Below are 27,367 nucleotides of genomic sequence, written 5' to 3'. Positions count from 1 at the left end.
ACTAAAGATGAAAAACTCAAGGGAAAAGGTTCTTCAATAAATTTAAATGATATTCTAAGAGAGAGTGGCATTGATGGTGATTTGATGCTTTTTGATGAACCAGATTTAGGTTTAGGAGGGGAAGGGATGGAGGGCGTGCAGGTGACGACCCCTGCCGCTGCAGCTCAGGTGACGGCAGTGCCAGCCATGGTAACACCCGCACCAGTGGTGACTCAAGCTCCCATTGTGAACCCGGTACAAGCAGTCCCCACGGCAGACACCAGTGTCAGCTTTACTACTCCCAGTGAGAATGCAAACCATATCGTAGTTGGCTCCTCAAACCAACACCCGCTGATTGGAATGAGCAATGCCATCGTCACGGGCACGGTGGTAACCAATGCCTCGCAAACTGGATTGATTACCACTTCAAGCATGCCCAGCGGAATGAGCATTACTCTGGATCCAAGTGGCAAGTTTATTTTAGGTTCAGATCCAACAAAAGCTCACATTGGTCCCCCGCTACCGACAGCAACTCAGGTAGAGTATGACTTCATGCTGTATGTAACAGTAATATGTCATCATTAAGTGTCTTGTATTGATTAATTGATGTGATATTATTGTATAAACTAACTTAATCCTATAGCTTATATTGTGAATGTCTTTTGTTCCAAACTGTAATTGAAAATAATTTTTGTTGTACAGGTTGGAGGGTTGGTGATCCCTACCTGCCAGTCACAAGTGCAGGTGATTGGTGGAACAAATGTGGGACTGACTTCTTCACCAAGTAATGTTACCAGCGGGAGTGTGAGCAATGGCATTGGCAGCAGCATGCCCACCATCATGGCTGGCAGTGCAGGCACTGGGATTGTAGCACCAAACACGCTGCCTGTTGCGTCCTTGCCATCGTTCACCCAGCTCCTGACGTCCCCAACGCAAGTCACATCAAATGTGGTGGTCCACGGGCACGGCATCACTGCCAAGAGCAAGCCTCTGCAGTTACAGCAAACAGCCTCCAAGTTGACACAAGTCACCTCAAAGAGTCAGACAGGGGCAGATATCTCCAGAGTGGCCCAGAACACCCACTTGCTGCAGGCATTGCACCTTCCTGCCTCAGAAAAACCTTTAGCAAGCAATGGGCAGCCTCTCCTCACTTCACTCATATCAGGGCCACAGGCAACACCCAGCAGCAGTGGGGAGCAGCTGGGGGTTCCAGTACAAGTCTCGGTCTCGGATGGAGGACCCATGCTCACGGTGGTTAGTGTTGGAGGTGTGATGAGCTTACCTGAGGGTATAGTTTCTACTGGTACAACTCTTTCCTCGCCAGCTCCTCTTAGCATACTGGTGCCCAGTCAAGCTAGCCAAGTGCCTCAGAGTTCTGCTGTGATTGTGTCTTCTAGTGCTACAAACAGTGTTGTGTCTGGTGCTATTATAAGCAGCAAACATTACGTCTCCAACTCTGCACTCATTCCACAAACTAGTGTAAGTTTTACTAACACAGAAAATGTGCCAATATCTAAAGGTCATTCCCAAATTTCAAATCCTTCGCAAGAAAATGTTCCTAGTCAGACAAGTAATGCTTGCACTTTTTTAACAAAAAGTAGTGAAAACCACACTAAAATTCCTAGCTTTCAAAATGAATATGTTGCGACTCTTCAAAGGGGTCAGAATATCATAGACCCAAGTAAGAACAAAACTAAATCAAATAAAAAGAAAAAGAAAGATAAAGAAACAGATTTAATATCTTCAGTAAATGCAAGCACAATGGTTGTTAAGCAGAGCTTGCAAGAACGTTTGAAATCGGGCACGTGTACAAGTACAAGTGGAACCATCCAGCAGCAACTGCCCTTGGCAACCATGCTGAATGGGCTCAGTGGTCCTGCCATTAAGACTGTCTCCCACAGCCTGGGAAGCTCCACACCCACTGCATCCTTGCCTTTGACCATTGAAGCTGGTGGGCAATGTGATACCACACCCGTGGTGGGTGCCAACACCCCCACTGCTGCTCCTCCCATCACAGTCACCACTTCAGGAATAGCAACAGCCACAGTCACCTCCCAATCGTCATCCACCACAACCACCGCCACCATCACCTCGGCCACCACATCCTCGGGGGTCATGTTCTCTGTTCCTAAGCAGCAGTTCAAGCATGTCAAGCAACTCATCCTCTCTCCACAAAATCAAGAGGTGAGCTGATTGTGTTGTGCATCTTGATTATATACAACCATTATCAGTTCTAGTAGACTCTGAGGAAGAACAATACCTACTTCCTTGTCTGAAATTTCCTTAGTGTTGTGAATGGATTAGTCTGGGATGATACCACTGAGCCATTAAGCTCTGTGTGTGTGTGTGTGTGTGTGTGTGTACACTTGCCATGAAAGATGAGCAGTGATGGGTGGTACTGAACCTTAAGATCTTTTTGATTATTAATTATTTTTGGTGTAGTTGAATATATGATTATAATTCATTCTATTAATTTATTTTGTTTTAAAAACAATATGGTTAATAAAAATCAAATCATCTGTCAAATAATAAAGAAACATGTTTGTCAACAGTAATAGCAGACTTATCAGAAGGAAGTAATAGAAAGGGTAGTAGTAAGCCAATGTCATTATTTTGCACAATGTTTTGTAGGTACTCATGATCTTATGATAAGATAATGTGTGTGAATGTATACACACTGGAAGCTTGAGTGCTATCATTGTGGGATGCATCACAGGTGACAGCACTGAGCATTTGTTTACCTGCAGGAAGTTATGGCTGGCTGTGTAGTGTTAATCAACCTTGTCTTGATAAAACTAACAATTATGTGTTTGGGTCATGCCATTGACACAGGCACTCAAGAAGGTTCATGCCCAAATCCAAGTACTCCAGAACAAGAAGACTGACCAGGATCATGCAGGTCTTCAGCAGCTGTATGCTGAGTGCCGCAAGATAATGGCCACAGGGAAGCCGGTCACTGTCACCACTACACAACAACCACAAATAGTAAGTTGACACCTGATATATCATGCTGACACCTACAAGAGTCTCCCTAAGTACTCTGGTGTATATGTTGGGTTATGATGGTAATGGTTTGTTATGATGTTTGCAATATCCTCAATGATCTTTCTGTCCAGACTTCAACACCAAGTCAGCCCACTCCTGTTCGTTACTCCCACCCTGTTGGACACAAGATCATCACGCTTACTCAATTCAAGCAGCAAATAAAACATTTACCTCAGGTGAGAAATCAGTTTTTTTTAGTGTTTTTAAGTTGGAATTTTAAAAGTTAGTTTTAATGTGTGATTTCATGTAAGGTATATTATGAAAATGTCTTTGTAACTGTTGTTTGCAAAGCTGCTTTCCATACAGATGAAGGTGGGCTTTCCATTAAGATGACAGGCAGCACCTGACTGTGAAGTGCAGCCTGTGAAATTTATGTGTTGTGTATGACAACAGTAACCCAAAGCCTGGCTTGATTTCAAGGCATATCACCAGCAACCCTTGCTAAATGATGTGCAGGCAAACCATGGTTTGATTTATAAACATTTTATTTACAAGTTTTGAAGTTTTGACTGAAGGTTTGTTTTTCTTTTAGCTTTATGATAGTGTGAACATGATACACTTGAAATAGAAACTAGAAATTAGAATTGGTAATTGTAATTATTTAATATGTGTATTTCTTACTTGATGGCTAATACAGTTCACATTTTTTATTCAGAATTAATGAAAACTTCACATGTATCCAAGATGTGATTGATTCTGGTTAGCAGTTTGGATCGGTCTGTCAGATGTGTTACCTCGGTAGCAGATAGTACTTTGGAATAGTGTTGGTTGAGTGGTCAGTGCTTGGAAGTGGTGAACTTGCAGTCCTGAGCTGAAGTTCTTAGAAGCTGTCAGTTTCTGTCATGGCATGAGATCACCAACATGCCATCAATGCTACTCTGGGTTGTAAGTGCATGAGGAGCTCAGGGGACAGCACACAGCCTTTAGTTTCAGTGGATGTTGTTTCTGGAAGCTTTGGCAGTCAAGCTGTAGGAGTGTTTCTTTTGAAGTTTGGTGGCCCTGCCCACAAGGCAGATAATGCTTGTACAGACTCATGCTACTCTCTGATGGTCCCTGATACACTTGTAATGGAGCAGGATTGGTGAGCAGCTTGTGGGTGATCTTCAGCCTCTTGATGGTCTCAGGAAAATGGCTTCAAGCATCACTCAGAATTTGGGACTCCAGGTTATCACTGGTATACGTCAGCCACTTGACCATTGCCTTTCATCTCATGATAGCTATAAAAAGACAAAAGAAAATAAATTTTTTGATTACTAAAACATCTATCTAGTTATCGTCGATCTTGTCTGATGCCTTTTCCTAAGAATCCTAGAGCCTCAGAGGGATCACAACACAAGTCTCCATTTATTCTTTTCCTTGGATTCCCTTTTTGGATACTCTAATCCTCTCCCTTTTCTCTCATCCCTGTTTCAGACATTCTCTGGTACTCTATCTTCCCATTTTTCTGTAGTTATGCTCTTGTATTCAAAACACGTCTACCATATTCCTGTACACTCTCCTGGTCATATCATTTCCTGCCATTTTTCTGTGTTGTCAAACTACCACCCAAGGGTGCAGCTTTGGGTTCCCTCGACCACCTCACATTTCATTCGTGCACACTACACACAAAGTCTTTTATTACACACGTTCATTACTTTCAACATCTCTTCTTTGCACACCTCAGATATTTCTTAATTCTTTAAGCTGCTTGGCTCCTTATTTTTGGTCATTTGCTCCACACCCAAGTCTCATTAAAATATATCTTAATTATTTTGATTGTAAGATTGTTTAAAACTTGAGAATGTGTCAGTTTATATCTGTTCCATAATTAAGGAAAAAATGTCAAATATTTTACTGTTTTGTCTTGTGTTCTAGGACCAACAGAGACAAATAATGGATCATAGCAAACAAGTGTTGCAGAGGTGCAAAGATCCGGGCACTGCCTCCTTTTCTGTGACATCTTCCCCCACCCTGCAGACTTCCTCTCACCTCTCTCCCAGCACCCAGGTAAGCTTTCCTGTTCAGGTGTTTTTGGGTTGCATGAATTGAAGGCAGTTTTCTAGACAAGCATGCTAACATGGAATTTGACTTTGTGTGTAAATAGACTATAGTGGTTTTATTCCTGGAAGAACATTTGGGCATTGGCTGAGTAGTGGAATTCCCCATGAGCTGCATTGCCATGCCTCTTCAGGACCAATTATCAGTTTAACACTGTGATGGAAAGAACAGGCATCCATCCTCTCTCTCTCTCTCTCTCTCTCTCTCTCTCTCTCTCTCTCTCTCTCTCTCTCTCTCTCTCTCTCTCTCTCTCTCTCTCTCTCTCTCTCTCTCTCTCTCTCTCTCTCTCTCTCTCTCTCTCTCTCTCTCTCAGTATTGTATGGTACTGTGTGAATATTTTTTCTACAACTTATTTGTTCATGGTAAATTTAGTGTAATCTCGATTTGGGGCACAGCAGATTCGTTGCACTGTCGTCTCACTCACATAAGTGGCTTTGGCTGTTTGAGCTATTGCTCTGGAGGATGCAATGATAGGACCTCTATTGGCCCTTCTTTTCTAAAAGTACTTATGCTTGTTGTAAATAAGTTTTTTCTCTGAGCTGTGAAGAACATGTGAGCACTTGGGAGTTGCTTCCATCTGGGAGTGTCCCTTGAAAGGCTGAGCCACCCCTCTCTCTGACCTGAGTCACCTGACCCTACTGATAAGCACCCCAGGTGCTTGACCTAAATGACAATGCCACAAAGCTATGTTGTCAAATGTTGTGATATTTATGTAAAACCAAGACTTTTCATGATATTAAAACCCAGAGTAGCTAACGGATCTCAGCCAATGCCTAAATATTTTTCTGAGAATAAAAATAGTATAGCTTTAGATGTATAGTAGAACCTCAGCTATTGAATGCTTCCCCTTTTGAACAAATTGGTTTTCAAACATTATTCATTTAGCATCATCCATGACAAAATCTATATATTTTGAGGCAGTCATCACATTCCAGAACCAGTATTATTGTATGTGCATGAAACTGCAAAAGCTGTGAAGTGTACAGTCTCCAGCAATAATGGTGTGACAACTATGTGAGGAACTGGACCAGCAGATTGATATATGTGGTACTGCCACAAACCAGTTTCCACCCTCCCTTCCTTGTTCCCATTCATTGGCCATTCTTCACTCTCCCTAATAGTGCACATGCAGTGGTGCTACATATACCAATCTGCTGGTCCAGCTGCTCATACAGTTGTTATGCCATTATTGCTGGAGACTGTAGTCACAATTAAAGAAGTTTATTCAACTTGGGTTTTATATTTCAGATTACAGGCAGCAATGGCTCAACCAAAATCACCATCAGCCATGGGGCAAGCATGCCCACCATTGCCACGTCCGTGTCTTCCCCCACCATACCCACCACCTCCACCACTGTGTCCAGCTGCAGCACCACCAACAGCACCCTCAGCTATGCCAAGATAGCCTCCCCGCACTGCTCACCGGTGTCCTCCTCCACATCTGCCATGAGTCACCTCAGCTCCCTTGGACCGTCCCCAAAGAGCCTGGTCCAGCCAGGCATGGTGCTGCCACCCCAGTTTTCCCCCCACAACAGCTCTGCATCAGGCATGCAGGAACACTCCCCAAGCCAACCCAAGACAGCTACAGCATACAGCATCACTAAGGAACAGCTGTAAGTACTTGTTAAGACCAGCAGGGATAGATGAGGTTATACAAAATCTTTTTAAGTTTTTAAGCAAACATGGAATGCTCTTGTTCCTACTGACAGGAGAAAAATTTTGTAAGATAGTGTCCTATTAATCTTGTACATTTATCTATATTTATTAAATGAAAGTAAAAACTTTTATTTAATAAATATAGATAAATGTAACTTAACTCATGTGTTCTGTATTGACTATTGATTGTATTTCTTCCCAGTTTTGAACATCAGCTCAAGACTGACCAAAATGGAGCCCTCAATCCTGACTACAGAACTCCATTCAAGAATAAGATTGATGCCTGCAAGCGTCTCATTCGCTACCACGTGTTCAATGAGTGTGCTTTCACCCCGTGGGAGTTAGCAGAGTCCAATGCCCAATATGAGTTGCAAGCTGAAGCCCTTCTGAAAAAGTTTAATAATATGAAGTACAAGTATCAATCTCTACTTGTGAAAGACAGCATGGTAAGTCCTGGTGTTTAAAATATGCATCCTACAATATTCATGTGACTATCATGATTGTTGTCCTCAGGAAATTTGATTTGATTTGTATATTCAAACTCACCATTTTTTAAATCTACAGTGTTGAATACGAGTTGATGAATGCTTATTTTGTGTGTGTGTGTGTGTGTGTGTGTGTGTTTATGCTGCACCACTCCCTCAGTGTTTTCTCAAGGGTCTCCCTGTAAATTGAATGCTTTCTTATTTTGGGAGACTTGAATAGTTGTTGCAGAGATAAGTAAACTGTGCTGCTCACATTTTTGTGGGATTTCAAAAAGGCTTTGTCGTGCAAGTTTGTATTGAAGTACACTACTGTTTTTATACTTCTTTATTATTCTTTTACACAACAAGCTTGTTTCTGTACCTGTGTGGGTCAAGAAAAGAAGGGAATAAAGTAAACAAATCCAAAGAGAAAAAAAGTAACAAAGAAATGAAAGAACATAATATAGGAGAATGTACATGGAGGAAAAAACATCAGAAGTATCACTCCCCAGCTAATGTTAACATACAAATCAGAGGCTGGAATGGGGTACACCAATCTAGAGTGTGTCCTGTGGAAACAAGTTTTCTGAGAGGGACCGCAAATAAACAAGATGGGGAATGTGAGAACAGGGAAGTGTTTGAATGTTGCAGCATGGAAATTTGTGACAATGAAGGGGCGAAGTGTGATGGAATAAATGAAAGATGTAGTATGGCCACATTGATAAGGAAAAAGTGAAATAAAGTGTCCTGTTAGGAGATGGTCATTTAGAAAACAGGGATGCATCTGTTAAATAGGTGCTAGGAGAGGAGAGGACTTGAACAGTCAAAGGAGAAAGCTGCTCCAGTGTGGCCACCACTCGAGAAGTGAGATATGAAGTAGAGAAAATAGACAGAAGTAAATGGAATGAAAATTCAATGTCCATGTTATGGTTAGGACACAAGTGTTGGAAATAGCAACTTATAGGTTGCTCAGGTGTAGTGGTTATGTAGAAAGAGAGCAGAACCTGAAAAGAATGAAAGAAGGAGTGAAGGATTTATGTATAATAGGAAGAATTATTGTTTTATTTGTAGAGAAGGGAGCTTTCACCAACTTTGGTAACATTTCAGTGAATAATGATGTGTGTTGGTGCAGTAAGGATGTGGGGACAGGTATTCACTGCTGTAACCAGCCTGGGTGTTTGGTTAATATCCAAGCTTGCCTTAAGGCAGGGTTAATTATATGACTAAACCCTTCCCACAAAGGCTATTACTTTTTATGAACCAAGAACAAAGCAGAAGTAAATTGTTCTTTGTAGTGTAGCATGATACATAGTAGGTTCTTTTTGCATTACATGTTCTCACTGGGATTATTTGGTTAAACTAACACTGTCTTGTGTTACAGCGCCGCCACGCGTCTTCAGAGACTGTGATGCTATATCGGCTGTTTCTGCAAGAAGACAAAAACAATTTTGAGAAAGAGAAGGCAGATGTTCAGAATGGTAAAAGTGAGTAAATTCTTGATTTATTTTAGGTTTTAATAACAGGAAAAATCTTAGAATGTTATCTTGCATTCCATAGATGCTTGCAAGTTATTTTGTTTAGTTTACCAACTTAAGATATCAGTCAAAGGAGATAGCTGAGACAAGGCTTTCTCTTTCAGTTTTCTTAATGTAATTTGTTCCTTGCTCTTTTCTTACTGCAACAATCTTAGCCATTGTATCCTCTCTTGCATGAAACATTACCTTAATATATTCAGCTGATTCCTTTTCAACAATATCTTTCTCAGTCAGCATCCTCCCTTCCTCCACTCTCTTGTACTTTTCTCTCCTTAATGTCCTCTTTCACATTTTCTTTCTCATCCAGAGCATATTACTTGTACATGAGGAAATTTCAGCCTATTCCCTCCCTTCTTATCTGCACTCACTTGTATCACACACAAATTATTTAGATTTCTCTTTACATCTCTTATACAAAATCACATCCTTCCCCTGCATTCACACAACCTACTCTTTCACTCCACCACTTGCTTCCTTTCCTCACCTCACTACTCACTCCTGTATCACAAACTTCTTCAGCACACTCCATTGGAGCACTTTCAAACAAGCACCACTCCCACTGCAACCCATACATCCTCCAATTTCAGATGTTGCATTGCATTCTTTTTTGCCTAGATCACTTAGTTGTGTTGCATTGAAGTCTTCTTGCTACTTCTCCCTTAGATCTCTTAATTTACCTATTTGGCACTTTGTGGTCAGACATTTTTCCTCTCAGCTTGTAATAATCTCCCATTTACTTTTATAATATATGAATAAACCTGACAAAAACTTTTTTTACAAAATTTTAAGAGCATTTCATGAAAACAGTTGTCATAAAGAGTTAGATATATAACATATTTGGTAAATTTCTTTGGAAATACACATTTCACATAAGTAGAGCTTCACACATTGTTGCAGAGAACTAATTTGTCACTTGGTAGTGCATATTTTTTAAAGGAAAGGAAATGAAATGGTATTTGTATTTTCAGCACTGGAAGTTCCACCAAGTACTGTTCACCATGCCTGTAGTGAGATTGTGAACTCTGATGGCCTCTATCCTTGGGAATTGGAGTGGGAAAGTCAAAAACTCTACAAATTTGATCCATGGAATAAACACGTGAAACAGGAGGAAGAGGTTGAAGATGAAGATTTATTTGCTGATAGTACTCTGAATGATGTCATCAAGAGAGAAGTTTTAGACAAAAGTGAGACCACAGACACCGAAGAAGTGATAGTAGAGGAGGAGGATGAGGAGGAGGATGAGGAGGAGGTGGAGGAGGAGGAGGAGGAAGAGGAGGAGGAGGAGGAACAGCAGCAGCATCGTGAAGAAAGCAAGAAGGAAATTGGCATTGTGGATGATAATGAAGATCAGGGAAAGGAAGAGAAGGATGAAGCAAGAGCAGGCAATGAAACCATGAACTTCATGAGTGAGAAAGATCTGAATGACTTTGATGACAGTCAGGAAGGAGAGACTTGCCTCCACATACACACTGGAGATGAAGAAGAGAAAGAGGATGAAGAGAATACTAAGGCAGAGAAGGATGAAGAAGAGGAGGAGGATGAAGAGGACGAGGAAGATGAGGATAGACAGGAGAGTCATCTAGTCACAAAATATAACAGCAAGAAAGAGGAACAGCATTCTCCATCTCCTGTTCCAAAAGTGAGCTGCAACAATCTTAGTGACTCTGATAGCATGGAGGAGAAGGATGGGGAGGATGAAAAAGATTCTGAGCATGAGGAGGAGGAGTTGGTGATTTGCGATGGGGAGGTTGCGTCTGGCAGTCTCAACAACAGTCCGGTGAACAGTGATGTGACTACATTAGCCAGTCCCAGTCGTGCATCCTTGATAAACTGTGATGACAGTGTGCTGCCCTCAAGGTTTTCTGAACATTTGTGTGATAATCTGAGGCTCACAAGTGATGCTTCTAAGCCTCTAAAGTATGCAACTTTAGACATTCCTAGTAACAATTTGTGCAAACCAGTTCATTCTCTGCCAGTCAAAACTCTAAGTGAAAAAATGGATAAAGAGAAACGTAGAGAAAGAGTGGATAAAGATAAGAAAAAATCAGAAAGGACTAAAGTTAAAGAAAGAGGAAAAGACAGAGAAAAGGAAGACAGACCACCAAAGAAACTGAAAATTAAATTCAAGAGTGAGGAGCGTGCCCTTGTTCCTCCTCTGCGCATCAGGACAGAGGAACGTGGTCTGAAATTAACTCTAAAGAAACAGGAAGGTTCTGGAGCATATTACAGTGTGGGTGAGGAGAGGAAGAGGGAGTACAGAGTGGAGCAAAATGAGGATGAGGAGGAGGAGGAGGAAATGGGTGATATCATGCGACCATTTGAAGAGGAGGAGGAAGTAAATGAGGATGGAGAGGGACATGGCAGTAGTCTGAAAGAAGTGAAAGTGGTGCTTCAGGATGTTTTAAAAGATAAAAGGTTTAAAAAGCAGGTAGAGGAAAAAAGTAGCAAGAAGAGACGAAAAGAAAAATGTGAAGAGAGGAATGACAAAAATGAAAAGAATGACAGAAATGACAGTCTGTACAATCCAAATTCTCATTGGATAAACTATTCACAACAGTTGCACCAAAATGATGGTGATAAAAAGTTCCCACAAAGCATAACCCAGGATAGCAGGACTTGGAACTGTAACCCCGGAGAGTGGAGGAAGAGTGGTGGTGAAGGTGCTTCCAATGTTGACCATTCTAGCGACCACAAGACACGAGACTACAGTTCCCATTTATATTCGTACAGTGAGCACTATGGAAACGAGTACTCTGGTCGGCATAATCATTCTCAGCCATACGGGCATTCCGGTAGTCAGCAGAGGAATTCACACAGCTATTATTGATTTAAGGTCATTGGGTGTGTTCCAGATGTGTATGGTTTGTTGCCATTTGATTTCCAGATATTTCTATTAGCTGCTTTATTTCCAGATATCTTGCATTATGTCCATCAGGTATTGGCAAATGATGTGTTTGGATGCAAAGGCATTTCTGAGGTGTTCAAAGGTGTTCAGAATAGACATTACTAAATTAACAGATGATAGGTAATTATTTGTGGGGGGTTCAAGAGTTTTATGTTGCACAAATACTCACACAACCTTTAGCAACATGAGTTGACTTGTATATTGATAGTTATCAAACCTTGATTGTTGTGGTGTATTAATAGTACATTAATTTTATATTTTCAACATATGGCTGTTTGCTATGAGTCATCTTCCTTCTAGCCTCTTTATGTTGAATCTAGTCCTACTCACCTACCCTTCTGGATGTAAATAGCCAGGTAATATTTGCTCAGTAAAGAGTGTCTAGTTGGAAAGGGGAATCCCCAGATTTGATGACTCAATTTTTATGGTTATGTTACTTTACTGAAGTGTGTTTTGGTGGTGCACGGCCGGAATGCACAGCTAAGCTATTAGCAGCAAAAGTACTTGGGACTTTCTAATTTGAAGGCATCTAAGTATGGGAATTTAGATATAGGATTTCCCATGTGATTGTCGATTTCGGCAGAAACTTTTTAATACTTAAAAACCCTGTGGTGTACCTATGTTTCAGTAGGTGTAAATGTTTATAGGATCCTGTATTATTTAAACCAAACAGTAAATTCATGGATAATGCCCTTAATAAGGAAAACTCTCATTCTCAAAGTATGTGATCTCAAGTGTGATTTTTTACAAGCTTGTCTCATTTTTTCTAACTGTTGCAGTGGTATGAAGTCCAGTTTGTGTGTACATTTTTTTCTGCCAGGTACTTATGAATAATGTCCCATAGGTTGTTGAAATTTTCAGGGAGTCTGAGCCTAGGTACTGCAATGGAATGATAATTTTTTGGGAGGTTGACTAGTTTTTGTCACATGGTAGTTCATCTGCAGTGTGTTGTATGCAAAAACCAGTCAGTATGTGCTGTTATGCTTTTGCCCAGTAATAAGCATGATTGTTGGTTAATACTTCTTCCATACATACATGCATTGTCATATCATTACAGACATCTATATCTACTTAATTACCATAATTCCTGCAAGGCCGTTAATGCTGCCTTGTTACGTGTTATTAAAGATACGTAATAAGATTAAGTTTTGGGAATGTGGAGCAAACAAGATCCGACTTGCCACAGGTAGACTGGCTGCTTGAGATAGAATGCTTCCAGTGGGGGACATTCAAAATTTCTTTTCATTATTCATAATGCAAGATTATTTTTCTCCATAAGTAAAGAGAAAGAAAATCATAATACATACATAATTGCCAGGAGGACATACTGCAATAATGTGGTGAAAAGTATGAACATTTACTCTCCTTTGTTACAACCAGTGATGTATGATGCGGAACTCTTGTGATATTGCTGACATGAAAAATGTGTTATGGCTGGTTGACTTTTGATGCTGAACAAATGCTATTATTTGTATTGGCAATGGTGGCCTATCATGTGGCACATGAAATGGTCTGAGATGGCCAATACCAAATGCAGTGAGACAAAGTGAGACCACACCTGATGTGGATGTGTTCATACTCCAAACAGCATTGTGCCACAAGTCCAACAGCTGCAACACAACTTGATTATTGTACATGTCACAGTGAAAGATAAAATTCTTGTTGTGTACCTTGTGTTTGTATAATGCTAATTTTCTATGAAAAATATTGACCAATAATACCACAGTAAATGACCCTTACATCATACAATTCAGGATTTTATAGATGGAAATACTGATTAGTGATGTATGCTTACTGCCTGATATAGAGGGATATTATTTGCAACTCAAGTCTCTTGTGGCAAAGATAACCGTACTAGAGCCTGGCCTCTCAATCAGTGTGCCAGACAGATATCCCAACAAAGGAGGAGGTATCTAGAAGACGAAAAGTATATATAGTCTTGTGGCATGTAATGAAGCTGTACTATGGCTGTTGTCACTAGCTCCAGAGATAATAAGAGTGGTGATAGTTTATGTTGCCCACACTCTACTCAGAACACACACAACATTCACCAATAAACCTGATGTATGCCTATACTTATATGGTACAGGACTGAAAAGACATAGCAGCTGGTGGAGTTTATCACATCTTTTCTGCATCAGTATGTGCACCACTCCAAGCCTCACATGCTTGGTTTTGGTCTATTTTCATGTTTTCATTTGCAAAATGGTAGATAACCATTGCCAATACAAAGCACAGTAAGGATAGGCAAACCATTCTGGTGCATTAAATAATGACTGTCTTTAGCATGTGTCCATTTGCTATTTTAGAATTTACATGTAATTTTCTTTTTGTGGCTTATTTTTCAGTATCTCCAACATTTCAAAAGTGGAGGAGTGGCACAAAATCTTGTGTCAGTGTTAAAAGTTGCAACACAGGTGCGCGATTACACAGTACTGCCAGTTACTGGAGAAGGCAGGAGGCATTCCACCTACCTAATGTTACAAAAAAAAAAAAAAAAAAAAAAAAAAAAAAAAAAAAAAATCAGAATGCTCTTTTTCTCTTGAAAAATTCTGTTCGCTTGAGCATTATAAGTAGTAAAATACTAGATGATCCCAGAGTTGCATAAATGTTCTGGCAAGATTTCTATGGATGTCTTGTCAGTCGTTTTGTAAGATTTTGTTATCACTGTAATCATAAAGCAAGCCACAAAGGTGTAGTAGCAAGGTACAACATTCATTACTATGAAGGCAGCAGTATAGACAAGCATCCCCTCCAAGATCTTGACAGTGCTATCCTACAGTTTCTCAGTGAGTACTTTCATCAGGAGGTGGTGGATGTGATGGAAATCACTGAAGTGTCATAACATGCTATTTTGGGGCAGTATGAGGCAGAGTGTACACAAATACCATTCTTGCCAATAAAGGCTGGGGCACCTATTTTGAAGTGCAAGCGAGTGTTGAGCTCATAACAGCTACAAGCCCATGGTACTGATATAAACAAAATTTGCACACTTCAATGTTAATAAGCCCTCATCCCACCCCTTCTTTTTGAGGAGAGAAACATTGCTGCTTTGTAAAAAGTTGGTTGGATATGATTCAGTGACATTCACCTTTAAATACAATGTAAATAGAAACATCTTTTCCAAAGAGAAAATGAACACATTTCTTGCAACTCCTTAAAAGCAGCACATGTATACTATTGCATGAAGGTATGAATGAATCAGTTTGTGTTTATTTATTTACTTTTTTCTAATAATTCAAAGTAAGGCACATGTCCTTGTGGATCATGACATTCTGATGAATATAACGCTGAATATGGAAAAGCAAACCAGTTTTAGGTAAAACCATAAATGTTCCCAAAAACTCATCAGTTTGAAGACCACCAGAACTTGTGACATAGTACAGGCACATGAATGCCTATATTCACATGCTATTTTATTCATAAGTTCAGAGCAATGTTATTACTTCATGCACTAAGCCCAGACACTTGACATATCATGGCTATAATGCAGCCATACCATGAAGAACAGTTATATGATGCCTCTGTGTGGTAGCATTCTCATTCATGTTCAACCAGTTCCTTGAAAATCACACACTTCTTATTATTTGCATCATGAAGAATACTTTGGGAGGTCATGATAAATGCTTCTAGTAAATGCGAAATCAAATAGTGTGTGTGTGTGTGTGTGTGTGTGTGTGTGTGTGTGTGTGTGTGTGTGTATACATGATTTTGTGTTTGTATGTGTGGTGAATGGTATACATGCATAGTTCATATCTTCCTGTTCTCTTGGCAGCTATGTATCAATAAGCTTCAGCTGGCTCTTCCATGTGAACAAGATAAAAGAATGCAGTACAGGCAGCAACTTTCTCATAATGTGGTTAATTTCATCCTTTAAGTTTTCTGGAGGTATTTGTGAACTCCTTTAAAAGTACAAGTAATGTATGCCCAAAATGGCGAACCCCTGAACGTGATATTTTGATGACAGTAGCATTCATACCACACTCAACAGTAAATTTTTGAGGTTTCATTTTTCACCTAGGTTTATATTTCTATGATTTTATACTACTTGTCCCTTCCAAGCAAAGAACCCAATGTATACTTCAACATGACAATGATGATAAGTATTTGTGAACTTTGTTGATATTTTATGGTTAATTTAATATTCTGCACTCTTTCTCTAATTATTTTGTGCACATGCTCCCCAAAAAATGGAGTATGTACAGTGACACAGACAGCAAGAATTGGCAGAGGAACCATAGCACTCGCACACCCAAAATGTGAAATCCTATTGATGTAAGCAGCGTTAGTTTGTATTAGCACATTACATGCTAAAGGGAACTCTAATGTAAAGGTACAGTGGTGCACAGGTCAACTCGTCACAGCAGCATGTGCATCACACAGTTGTCTGTGGATGAGCATTGCTCTGCCTGGAGTCAGTTCTTGTGGGGAATTACATTAATGGTGCTCCTTTGTAATTTAATATTCTGCAAAAGGAAGTTTCAATGGAATTTGATTTACCAAAACTACGTCCAAAATATTTTCTTTCTATTGGACATGATACACTTAGCACCATTACTATAATTTTGTATACCTATAGGTAGATACATACACAGGAATTACCCATTAGGTTTCCATTCAGTGACAAAATAATTCCAAACTTTACGGTAAACTAGAGACTGATTTGAGTTACTCTTTGCAGTCAGCAATGCCTGTTGTTTTAAGGACTAATCCATTTTTCCCTTGTGATTTTACAATCAAACTGTGCCATATCCACTACTACCCTCCCATGTTCTTATATACATGCCTGCACACACACACACACACACACACACACACACACACACACACACACACACACACACACACACACACACACACACACACACACACACACACTTTCACTTGCTCAGAGTCAGTTCTTATTTTTCTGAAGTTAACATGCATTGAAATATTTCCATGGAGTTAAAATGTCCCAAGAGGTGATTTCTCAAGGGTTTTATGGGGACTATCCAGTGCCTTTTTTGAAGAAAATTTGTTCTGTCATTATAAGTATTTTGTGCTGTAGTTCTGTGTATAATATTCATATGTCATGGATACTTTCCTCTTCATTTGTTGTATTACATTTGGCAGTGGTAAGATTTGAAGTGTTAAGCAAAACATGCTGAAATGTTTATTTCTGCTCTAGGCAAACATAACAAATGGAGAAACATATTTTCAGTAATTTATTTTTTATACCTCATAATGTTGTTGAAGTTCAAATGGATTTTAATAATTTCTTTTTCTTTTTGTGTTTTTGTTGGAAGGGACCTATGTTTGTCTCTCAGGGTCCATTAAGTATGGTAAACTCACAATATGTGATGACTAAATGTATCTTTTAATAATAAAACATTAAATATATACTTTGTACATATTTATATCTTTGCATCTATATTCCCTTGCAGTGGAAAAGAATATTGGTACACCATGTAACTTTTGGTAAATTCTTTCCTGCTCTTTTCTATGAGATTCTTATGGGACCATCCACCCAAAAATGGCCCCCATCAAAAAAAGTGGAAAATGGCATAATAATCAAGCTGAATATGGGTAATAATGTACATATGCATTAGAAAAATTTCACAATAATTTTCAATCTGAGTGGGAAAAATTACCCCACTGCAAACTCAGCATGATGTGAGTGGGTGCTGGGAACTAAAAGCTGCACACCAAGCACCCCAAACTGGAGTTAAAGTCCTATTTTGGTGGCTTATTTAACTAACATACAAAGAAACAACAAAACAGAATGGTACTGTGAAATGGAAATGAGGCAGGGAAGTCACTGTAGCATAACTTGTTAAGTGGTATGTCCCATTGTGCCTCTAAGCCTTGGAAACACACAGCTGCTCACCTGCCTGTTTGGGAACTGAGACTCTTCAAAAACTAATGTTTTTTTGTTGTTTTTTGTTTGGAAAATTTGTACAGGAACCAGTTTGTTCAAATTCACAAGTGTTTGGAAACTGATTACACTATTAACAGTTTTGAAGTGACTGGCATTTAATCCCTTGTAACATGTGGCCACTCAAATGTTTATTGAAGTTCATTCCTGAGAGCACTGCCAAAAGTAACACACCTTCCTCCTTTATCACTTCCTGGTCACCTCACTCCCCTGCAACCCAAATCTGAGAGGTTTTTATCAACATGACTTGTAAACCAAAGATGCTACACCTTCTCAATGATGAGCCAGACACTGGACCGAAAGCCATCTGACCCCATAAATATAGCAATTGAAAGTGGCATTAAATTACTGATTTTTTTTTTTTTTTACTTTTAATTCACATTAGATGATAGATGATAATGGGAATGTTTTGAAGACTGGCTGATGTGAGAATTATAGTCAGATGGGAAACAAATTTTTTCAAAAATATATAAATTTTGTAATAAAAGTGACAATGAATTGTTATTTATTTTATGCCTTGGTCTCTCTCTCTGGGGGAATCCCTTGAGGGGATGACCATGCCAGACTCCACCTCTATTAAATCAAGCATTCTCTCTCTCTCTCTCTCTCTCTCTCTCTCTCTCTCCAAACAAACCTTCATCACTCTCCTCCTCTCAAATCACTCTTTACATATACATTCCTTTACCTGACCCTTCCACCTTCCAAGTGACCTTTCTTCTTGATAGGCTCTTCAATTTCACTCATGCACACTCTTTACAAAGACTCTGCTCTTCATCTTGTCCATGTTACCAAACCACCACAGTGTATTTCTTTTCACCCATTCCACCACTCCACAATTCACTCCATCTGCACTGGTGTCCATGCCATCTTTCATACACACTTTTCATTATCGTACTTTTAATTTCCTGCATCTTTTTAACATTGGGCATTCTATAAATAATCGTAAAAGTCTTAGAAAGAAATTGTATCTTGATTCAGTTACTGTACTTTTAATTTCCCGCATCTTTATAACATTGGAAGAGAGAGACAATCAATAAATTACCTTAGAAGTCTTAAGAAGAAAGGTGTTATCTTGCTTGTGTCATCATGAGAAGGACTCCTGGTGGTAATGGAAGGCAGCTCCCCGAGACACAGCTGCCAGACACCGCTTCTTCACCTGATGGCGGAGCTTTCGTGGCCCACAAGCAAACACTCCCACCACCTTCCTGGAAATCGTGCACAACATGATTATGACAAAAACACAAGAAAATAGGGGAAGCTGCAAAAAACCACCAGGCCTACACATGACAGTCCTTGTATGAAAAATACCAAGCTATTTCATCCTATCATTCCCATCACTTTTAAATTCAATTTATCTGTGCTGTATACCTCTCACGTAACTCCTCTGACTATAAGAAATTCTGTCCTGTCACCCTTTCTTCTTGTCCTATCCACTCCTACGCTGATGATACCACCCTGCACTTTTCCACATCTTTTCATAGACGTCCAACCCTTCAGGAAGTAAACATTTCACGCAGGGAAGCCACAGAATGCCTGACTTCTGATCTTTCTAAAATTTCTGATTGGGGCAGAGCAAACCTGGTATTGTTCAATGTCTCAAAAACTCAATTCCTCCATCTATCAACTTGACACGACCTTCCAGACAACTATCCCCTCTTCTTCAATGACACTCAACTGTCCCCCTCTTCTACAATGAACATCCTCAGTCTGTCCTTTACTTATAATCTGAACTGGAAACTTCACATCTCATCTCTAGCTAAAACAGCTTCTATGAAGTTAGGCGTTCTGAGACGTCTCTGCCAGTTTTTCTCACCCCCCCCCCTTCTAACTCTATATAAGGGCCTTATCTGTCCATGTATGGAGTATGCTTCACATGTTTGAGGGCGGTTCCACTCATACCACTCTTCTAGACAGGGTGGAATCAAAAGCTTTTCATCTCATCAACTCCTCTCCTCTAACTGACTCTCTTCAGCCTCTCTCTCACTGCCACAATGTTGCATCTCTAGCTGTCTTCTACCACTATTTTCATGCTAACTGCTCTTCTGATCTTGCTAACTGCATGCCTCCTCTCCTCCTGCAGCCTTGCTGCACAAGACTTTCTTCTTTCTCTCACCCCTATTCTGTCCACCTGTCTAATGCAAGAGTTAACCAGTATTCTCAATTGTTCATCCCTCTCTCTGGTAAACTCTGGAACTCCCTGCCTGCTTCTGTATTTCCACCTTCCTATGAGTTGAATTCCTTCAAGAGAGAGGTTTCAAGACACTTATCCTTCAATTTTTGACAACTGTTTTGGACCCTTTTCTGGGATTGGCATCTCAGTGGGCTTCTTTTTTATTGGAATTTTGTTTCCCTTGGCCAATGCCCCTCCTACATAAAAAAAAAAAAAAAAAAAAAAAAAAAAATTAAAGCTCCTTAATGACTCAGCACTAACAACCTAATTATTGAGTCCATTTATCTAGCACTCTATTTGAGAACCAATTCCTTCCTATCTCTTTTTCAAATCTAATTTTCCAGGCTTGAACCTGTAATTTCTAGTTCTATCCTGAATACTGGTCCTGAGAATTTTGATTGCATCACCCCTCCATCATCTAAAGACCTCTATCAGGTTCCCTCTTAATCTAAACCTCTCTAAGAAATGCAAATTTAAAAGTTTTAGTCTCCTTTTGTGATGAAGTCCAACATGTCATAAGAGAATGGGAGATGATGAAAGGAGGATTACCAGTTAACTAAGGGAATGCAAAATATACTTGTTACTTGTGTTTCTTGTTTACCTGGTCCCACTTCCCTGAAATGCTCAGCAGGACCCACATATCTTACTTTTCATCACTGATTTTCATAATTATTCATCAGGTGAAGTTAAATTATTGAAAAAATTTCCTGTTTGGTGCTGCAACAACTGAGGTAATATGGTGCCAAAATATAAAATTACATAAAAATACTAGCAATGTTAAAATAAAAGGTAAAAGTAACAAAAATAAGATATAGTTCAAAATTTAAGGAATGAAAAACTAAAAACTATAAAGCAAGTTGGCTGGGATGTGAATAAATAAATCAACAGATAAATTAATAAATAAATATACAAAAACAAAAAATAGGTAAATACATAAATCAATAAAAATTAAATACATAAAAATAAATAAATAAATAAATAAATAACAAATAAATGAGGAAAACATGACAAGTGTTGAAGGAAATATAGGTATTGTATTTGATGGGCCATATGAACTCTTTTCTACCCAAAGTAAGGTCTAAAAAACTGTCCTGTGTCTTGTGTGTGATGCCTGTGGGAAAGTGGAGACATTTACTTAATGGGTTGGTGAAGCTGCTCAATGCAGGCATTTCAGGACGAGGTAATTGCAATGGTGAGGTGCACTTCTAAACAGAATCTGGCACCAATTCACCTCCTCAACTTCAAAATTACAAGCATAATAATCAAACAATAATAATGTATAATATGTTTCACAAAGAAAACAAGATTAAAAATATGTACAATAATCAAGCAATGATAATACATAATAAATATCGCTGAGAATGATGGCCAAGCTCAAGATATCAAGGCAGTGACACATCCTACCAAGGCAGCTGGTGCACCTTTAAAATTCTGAAATAGATTCCAGAGAGAGAGAGAGAGAGAGAGAGAGAGAGAGAGAGAGAGAGAGAGAGAGAGAGAGAGAGAGAGAGAGAGAGAGAGAGAGAGAGAGAGAGAGAGAGAGAGAGAGAGAGAGAGAGAGAGAGAGAGAGAGAGAGAGAGAGAGAGAGTGTGTGTCTAGGCAGAAAGTTGAGTCCATATCATCTCCAGGAGAGGTATTTCTAAATCCCATCTACTTCATCTTCTCAGTGTTGTCATGTCTTCCTCACATTCCCTAGTTAAGACTATTTCACGGTAATTGATTCCAATCACTTGAAATAATTCTGATTGTTCTCAGTTACAACTTAAGTATTGCCCTGAACACCCATGCCTCACACCCCTCTCTATTGTGAGACTTTCACCTACTTCTTAAATTCTGACACATCTACTGATATTTGTGTTTATTAATTTACCATTCACTCCATAAACTCTCAATTTATCCACATTGCCTCCTATTCTACCTCACTGTATGGCTTCTCAACATCCACAAATGCAGCAAGCACTTTCCTCTCCCACACACACATTTTCACAATTATAATATTACTTCTTACCCTGCATATAAGGACTGCCACTCCTGGAAGAGGTGCTTCCACTGAGGCCTTCCTTGCCTGATGCGAGGAAGGAGTGCAGGATGGTCTGATGCAAACAGGTCCTGTGATGAGTGGTAACAAGGTGCATGACTATTCATAAAAAATTCAAGGGTTTTAATAAAGTAATTTGCTTGTTATGCATGAATGAGGCTAAGTTCAAATAAGAAAATATAATACATCTTTCAGACCTATTATTTGTAGAAAGTATTTCCATTCTATTCCTTTTCTATTACTCAAGCTTTACTTTTCAATCTAGATGCTTTCCATAGCACTAGGTGATCTCTTACCTAATCCCATAAATCTACAACATCGTCATTTTGCATTTCTATTTCTTTCATCATATTCTTTCTTCTCCACACCCAAATGCAAAGCATACATCGTCTCTTTGATTTCTGGAAGTGCCCCCCACACATCTTCCTTAGTCTACAGCTTTTCACTCTTTAGGATAATTTTTTTTCACTTCATATTATGGTACTCCAAACGTCTTGTCTTCCTCTTATTCCAAGTTAACTTGTGCTTGTATGATTTGCACAGGACCTTTTGTTCTATAACCTTGTAAAAAGATACAATACAAACCCTCTGGTGGAAGAGAACTACCACACTTCCTTCCCTGCATGAATTACACAAACATCAATCACTTCATGACACAATGCTTTCTCTTCTTAAGCACATCTGATATAAATGTATCTAACTCACACTTAATTTCTGTTTACAAATCACAAATAACCTCACAAGTTTCTTACCTATAGCAATGCCACCATACTATGAACATAAAATAGTAAGTTTTGAGGAGAAACAGAAAAATTCTAGTCATACTAAAAATAGAAAGGTTTTGAGCAAGATGCTTCTGAAATAAGTCAAAGTGAAAATAATTTGTGCATCATTTCTATGGGTTTCAATACTGAGATCACACCTGAAGGAGCTGTGGAGAAGTGGACATAGTGAAACAATTCTGCAATAACTCAAAACTACCATACATGAAAGTAATTTGTGTATCAATTCTGAGAGTTTCAATATTGAGGTCAAACCTGAAGGAGCTGTGGAGAAGTAGGAGTAGTGAGATGAAGGCTCAGCTCAGCCCGGTCCTCTGCCTGTGTCTCCCAGCACAGCCGCAGCAGACCTGACAACAGCGGAGCAAAGGTGTGCAGGAGTCTGGCGTCCCGCACAGCCCACACCACGTGGACTCTCCTTGGCCACAATGGATGGCAGCACCTTAAATTTAGTGTTGTGCACAGACTTAAAAAGACTGTAGTGTCTGGAGGAAAGGTTTGAGATATGCTATGGTCTCTACAAGAGAAGCATTGCAGGAATGAAAAAACTGCACCTGGGAAGCTTGGTATGAACTCCTAAATAGACTGTCTGCATATTCAATGGTGTTTATAAATACATCTTACAACAGGGCTGTTTGTAACACTTATATTTAATGAAAATACTTAATCTCATTCAAATTCATAAATTGCATGCCTATCATTATGATGAAAAACATTTGAGCGAATACTGTAGTCATTCATTAAAAATAAGAATACTTGCACAGTTGAATACTGGAAATAAAACCTTAAAATTAGAGAATTACAATCCCTTCCATTTCTTTGAGTGGCCACTTTACAGTGTTAAGAGTGGATGCATCAGTCTTAAGAACTTTCACAATTTAAAGTTTGTGTTAAGGTGATGAAATTATGGGGAAGCAACTTGCACAACCTGTTTACTTCTTGGCACTGATACTTTTGACATTTTGTGACTTAGATACATCAGAGACACACCTAACATGTCAGCAAGGCTGCATCACATTACTAGCCACATGAATGATGGAAAGACTTACAGTATATGAGTGAGTGTGGCTGCCAGAGTGATGGAGATGCTTACAGTGAGTGAGTGTGGCTGCCAGAGTGATGGCGAGGGTTACAGTACGTGAGAGTGGCTGGAAGAGTGATGGAGAGGCTTATAGTATATGAGTGAGTCTGGCTGCCAGAGTGATGAAGAGGCTTACAGTGAGTGTGGCTTCCTGAATGATGGAGAGGCTTATAGTATGTGAATGAGTGTGGCTGCCAGAGTGATGGCAAGTCTTACAGTATGTGAGTGTGGCCGCTGGAGTGATGGAGAGGCTTACAGTGAATATGGCTGCCTTAATGATGGAGAGGCTTACAGTATGTGAGTGAGTGTGGCTGCCAGTGGAGTGATGCCCATGCCTCCAGCAGCACCGATCACCACTGGGTAGTGCAGCATTCCCTCACTTGGGGAGGTGAATGGGCCATCCACATACAGTCTGCCAATGTTTAGTAATGTTAATCTAGAGAAAAGTATGACTATGTTTGGATAATTTGAACTCTATAATTTTATGAATCTTTATTTCTCTCTATCTGCCAAATTAAAAATCATTAAAAATTTCCTTGAACTCAAGTAATTTATATTTCATTGTTGTATATTTTTTTCTACCTGTCAACTGAAAACTAAATCTTTCCTGTCTGTAACAATTTTTAATCCAATATCCACGCTCATAAATATCCAACCTAACTTGTCCACACATTTATCCATGCCCAAAATCTGGGTTAATGCACACGTACATACAAATACAAAGTACAAACAAGATATCTGGAATAGACTAAGTGTAATAGAGGAAAGGAATGTATGTACTTCAGCAAAAGAACAGACTCAACAAACATAGATATGGAGACAAAACCACACAAGAGTAGCTTAAGTCCTCTATATTACAGGTAGACCATCACTAATCTGGTTCCACCACTAATCCAGCTAGCATAGTTTTAAATTTCTTGGGTCGCTGCTACTGTTTGTTGGAAAGATGATAAAATATATTTAACAGAGTTGGAAAAAAGGACAGAGGAAGCAGTGTAATAGTGAAACAGAAGCACTACAAGAATAACAAAAGCAAGGAATGGATGACCTGAGAAGCATTATGAAGCCAAACAGGTCACAAGGAGGAGATGCTACTTGCTGCATAAACAGCTGGCATCACTTCCAAACACAGGGAAGCCATTCCTATTTGTTTTTCTGTTTTAGCTTCACCCATGGCTCCAGTGAATAAAGGAAATGCTTCTTGTTGTGTAAAGTGCAAACACTGTACACTATCCATAAAAGAAAAAAAACTCAAAAACAGTGTGTCTGTGTGAAGCTTGTGTGAATTATATAGCACTGGCTCTTCAGCACTTTATGACAAAGAAACAAGGAAAAATTTCTGGTTGTTTGCCATCAGTGTTGGCTGTACTGATACTGTCAGTATTGGCCAGAAATGAAGTATCAGTATAGTTATAGTGGAAAAAGTGGTATCAGTACATCCACACTCATTGATCAACTTGTACTGATTTACAGGGTAAAGGTAGGATGAGATGATTAATTATTCGGTTAAGTGTATTCTAATCTTCCTGTAATCTGGCACCTGAAGGTCCTATCGGTGCCAGATTAGTGATGGGTGACCTGTAAAACTAAATACACATATAAAACACACACACAATGGCTGAAAACAGACTTACTGGCGTAGTCTGTACTGTATTCACAAAAGATGATGACAATGTGTGTGGGAAGCTCACACACTTTTTTAGCTTTTGACTTTCCCTTTATTTTTTCACCCAATATATTCTACCTTTCATACCTTTTACTCTTCTTTTCCTTCCTCTACTATACAAGAATGAATAGAATTAGCAATATACAACCTCAATGGAAAAAAAAAGCAAATACAGTGGAACCTAAGTTTTTTAACTTAATTTGTTCCTGAATAACAATCAAAATCTGAAATGTTTGAAAAATTGAAACTATTTTCTCCATAGGAATCAATGTAAAATGGATTAATCCATTCCCAGACACCAGTCTATCCTGTCTTAGTGGCTTATGACAGACACTCTTACAGACAAGATGGCTGCCTCACAACATCTCCAGCCCACAAATTATTTATCCAGAAAGGATGTACTGAATGGACTTAGTGATGCAGAACTCATAAGATAGTTTTATTTTTTTTTAATGTAGGAGGGACACTGGCCAAGGGCAACAAAAATCCAATAAAAAAAATGCCCACTGAAATGCCAGTCCCATAAAAGGGTTCAAAGTGGTAGTCAAAAACTGAAGGATAAGTGTCTTGAAACCTCCCTCTTGAAGGAATTCAAGCCATAGGAAGGTGGAAATACAGAAGCAGGCAGGGAGTTCCAGAGTTTACCAGAGAAAGGGATGAACAATTGAGAATACTGGTTAACTCTTGTGTTAAAGAGGTGGACAGAATAGGGTTGAGAGAAAAGAAGAAAGTCTTGGGCAGCAAGGCTGTGGGAGGAGGGGAGGCATGCAGTTAGCAAGATCAGAAGAGCAGTTAGCATGAAAATAGCGGTAGAAGACAGCTAGAGATGCAACAATGCGGCGATGAGAGAGAGGCTGAAGACAGTCAGTTAGAGGAGAGGAGTTGATGAGACGAAAAGCTTTTGATTCCACCCTGTCTAGAAGAGCAGTATGAGTGGAACCCCCCAAGACATGTGAAGCATACTCCATACATGGACAGATAAGGCCCTTGTACAGAGTTAGCAGCAGGGGTGGTGAGAAAAACTGGTGGAGACGTCTCAGAACGCCTAACTTCATAGAAGCTGTTTTAGCTAGAGATGAGATGTGAAGTTTCCAGTTCAGATTATAAGTAAAGGACAGACTGAGGATGTTCAGTGTAGAACAGGGGGACAGTTGAGTGTCATTGAAGAAGAGGGGATATTTGTCTGGAAGGTTGTGTTGAGTTGATAGATGGAGGAACTGAGTTTTTGAGGCATTGAACAATACCAAGTTTGCTCTGCCCCAATCAGAAATTTTAGAAAGATCAGGAGTCAAGCGTTCTGTGGCTTCCCCACGTGAAATGTTTACTTCCTGAAGGGTTGGACATCTATGAAAAGACATAGAAAAGTGCAGGGAGGTATCATCAGCATAGGAGTGGATAGGACAAGAAGTCTGGTTTAGAAGATCATTAATGAATAATAAGAAGAGAGTGGGTGACAGGACAGAACCCTGAGGAACAGCACTGTTAATAGATTTAGAAGAAGAACAGTGACCGTCTACCACAGCAGCAATAGAATGGTCAGAAAGGAAACTTGAGATGAAATTATAGAGAGAAGGACAGAAGCCATAGAAGGGTAGTTTGGAAATCAAAGCTTTGTGCCAGACTCTATCAAAAGCTTTTGATATATCCAAGGCAACAGCAAAAAATTCACCAAAATCTCTAAAAGAGGATGACCAAGACTCAGTAAGGAAAGCCAGAAGATCACCAGTAGAGCGGCCTTGACGGAACCCATACTGGCGATCAGATAGAAGGCTGTGAAGTGATAGATGTTTAAGAATCTTCCTGTTGAGGATAGATTCAAAAACTTTAGATAGGCAGGAAATTAAAGCAATAGGACGGTAGTTTGAGGGATTAGAACGGTCACCCTTTTTAGGAAAAGGCTGAATGTAGGCAAACTTCCAGCAAAAAGGAAAGGTAGATGTTGACAGACAGAGCTGAAAGAGTTTGACTAGGCAAGGTGCATGCACGGAGACACAGTTTCGGACAACAATAGGTGGGACTCCATCAGGTCCATAAGCCTTCCGAGGGTTTAGGCCAGCAAGGGCATGGAAAACATCATTGTGAAGAATTTTAATAGGT

At 39.5% G+C, this 27,367-nt stretch overlaps 2 protein-coding genes across 29 annotated transcripts in view; one reads left to right on the top strand and one right to left on the bottom strand.

Annotated features, from left to right (window-relative positions):
- LOC135108997 (mucin-2-like) overlaps positions 1-17,002 on the top strand; it is a 35,898-nt gene extending 18,896 nt beyond the window's left edge. For all 7 annotated transcript variants that reach the window (XM_064019938.1, XM_064019934.1, XM_064019936.1 and 4 more), the window contains exons 4-12: positions 1-516; positions 682-2,163; positions 2,812-2,964; positions 3,096-3,200; positions 4,879-5,010; positions 6,310-6,674; positions 6,920-7,163; positions 8,563-8,665; positions 9,685-17,002. The exon at positions 1-516 is cut by the window's left edge. In XM_064019938.1, coding sequence (XP_063876008.1) covers positions 1-516; positions 682-2,163; positions 2,812-2,964; positions 3,096-3,200; positions 4,879-5,010; positions 6,310-6,674; positions 6,920-7,163; positions 8,563-8,665; positions 9,685-11,543 — 4,959 coding nt within the window. In that variant the 3' untranslated portion in view covers positions 11,544-17,002. The remainder of the gene's footprint in view (positions 517-681; positions 2,164-2,811; positions 2,965-3,095; positions 3,201-4,878; positions 5,011-6,309; positions 6,675-6,919; positions 7,164-8,562; positions 8,666-9,684) is intronic.
- LOC135108998 (NADPH oxidase 4-like) overlaps positions 1-27,367 on the bottom strand; it is a 120,062-nt gene that overhangs the window by 8,819 nt on the left and 83,876 nt on the right. For 18 of the 22 annotated variants that reach the window (XM_064019941.1, XM_064019943.1, XM_064019945.1 and 15 more), the window contains 5 exons: positions 23,897-24,016; positions 22,782-22,965; positions 21,715-21,815; positions 18,578-18,740; positions 7,513-8,607 (listed from right to left, as the gene is read on the bottom strand). In XM_064019941.1, coding sequence (XP_063876011.1) covers positions 18,620-18,740; positions 21,715-21,815; positions 22,782-22,965; positions 23,897-24,016 — 526 coding nt within the window. In that variant the 3' untranslated portion in view covers positions 7,513-8,607; positions 18,578-18,619. Of the gene's footprint in view, positions 1-3,491; positions 4,242-7,512; positions 8,608-18,577; positions 18,741-21,714; positions 21,816-22,781; positions 22,966-23,896; positions 24,017-27,367 lie in introns of those variants that run through there. The other 4 variants (XM_064019947.1, XM_064019951.1, XM_064019948.1 and 1 more) reach the window with 2 other exon arrangements.

This window comes from Scylla paramamosain, chromosome 18 (assembly GCF_035594125.1).
Source record: "Scylla paramamosain isolate STU-SP2022 chromosome 18, ASM3559412v1, whole genome shotgun sequence".
NCBI classification, from domain to species: Eukaryota; Metazoa; Arthropoda; class Malacostraca; order Decapoda; family Portunidae; genus Scylla; species Scylla paramamosain.
Note: the sequence above shows the minus strand (reverse complement) of the source record. Positions and strands in the feature narration are given on the sequence as shown.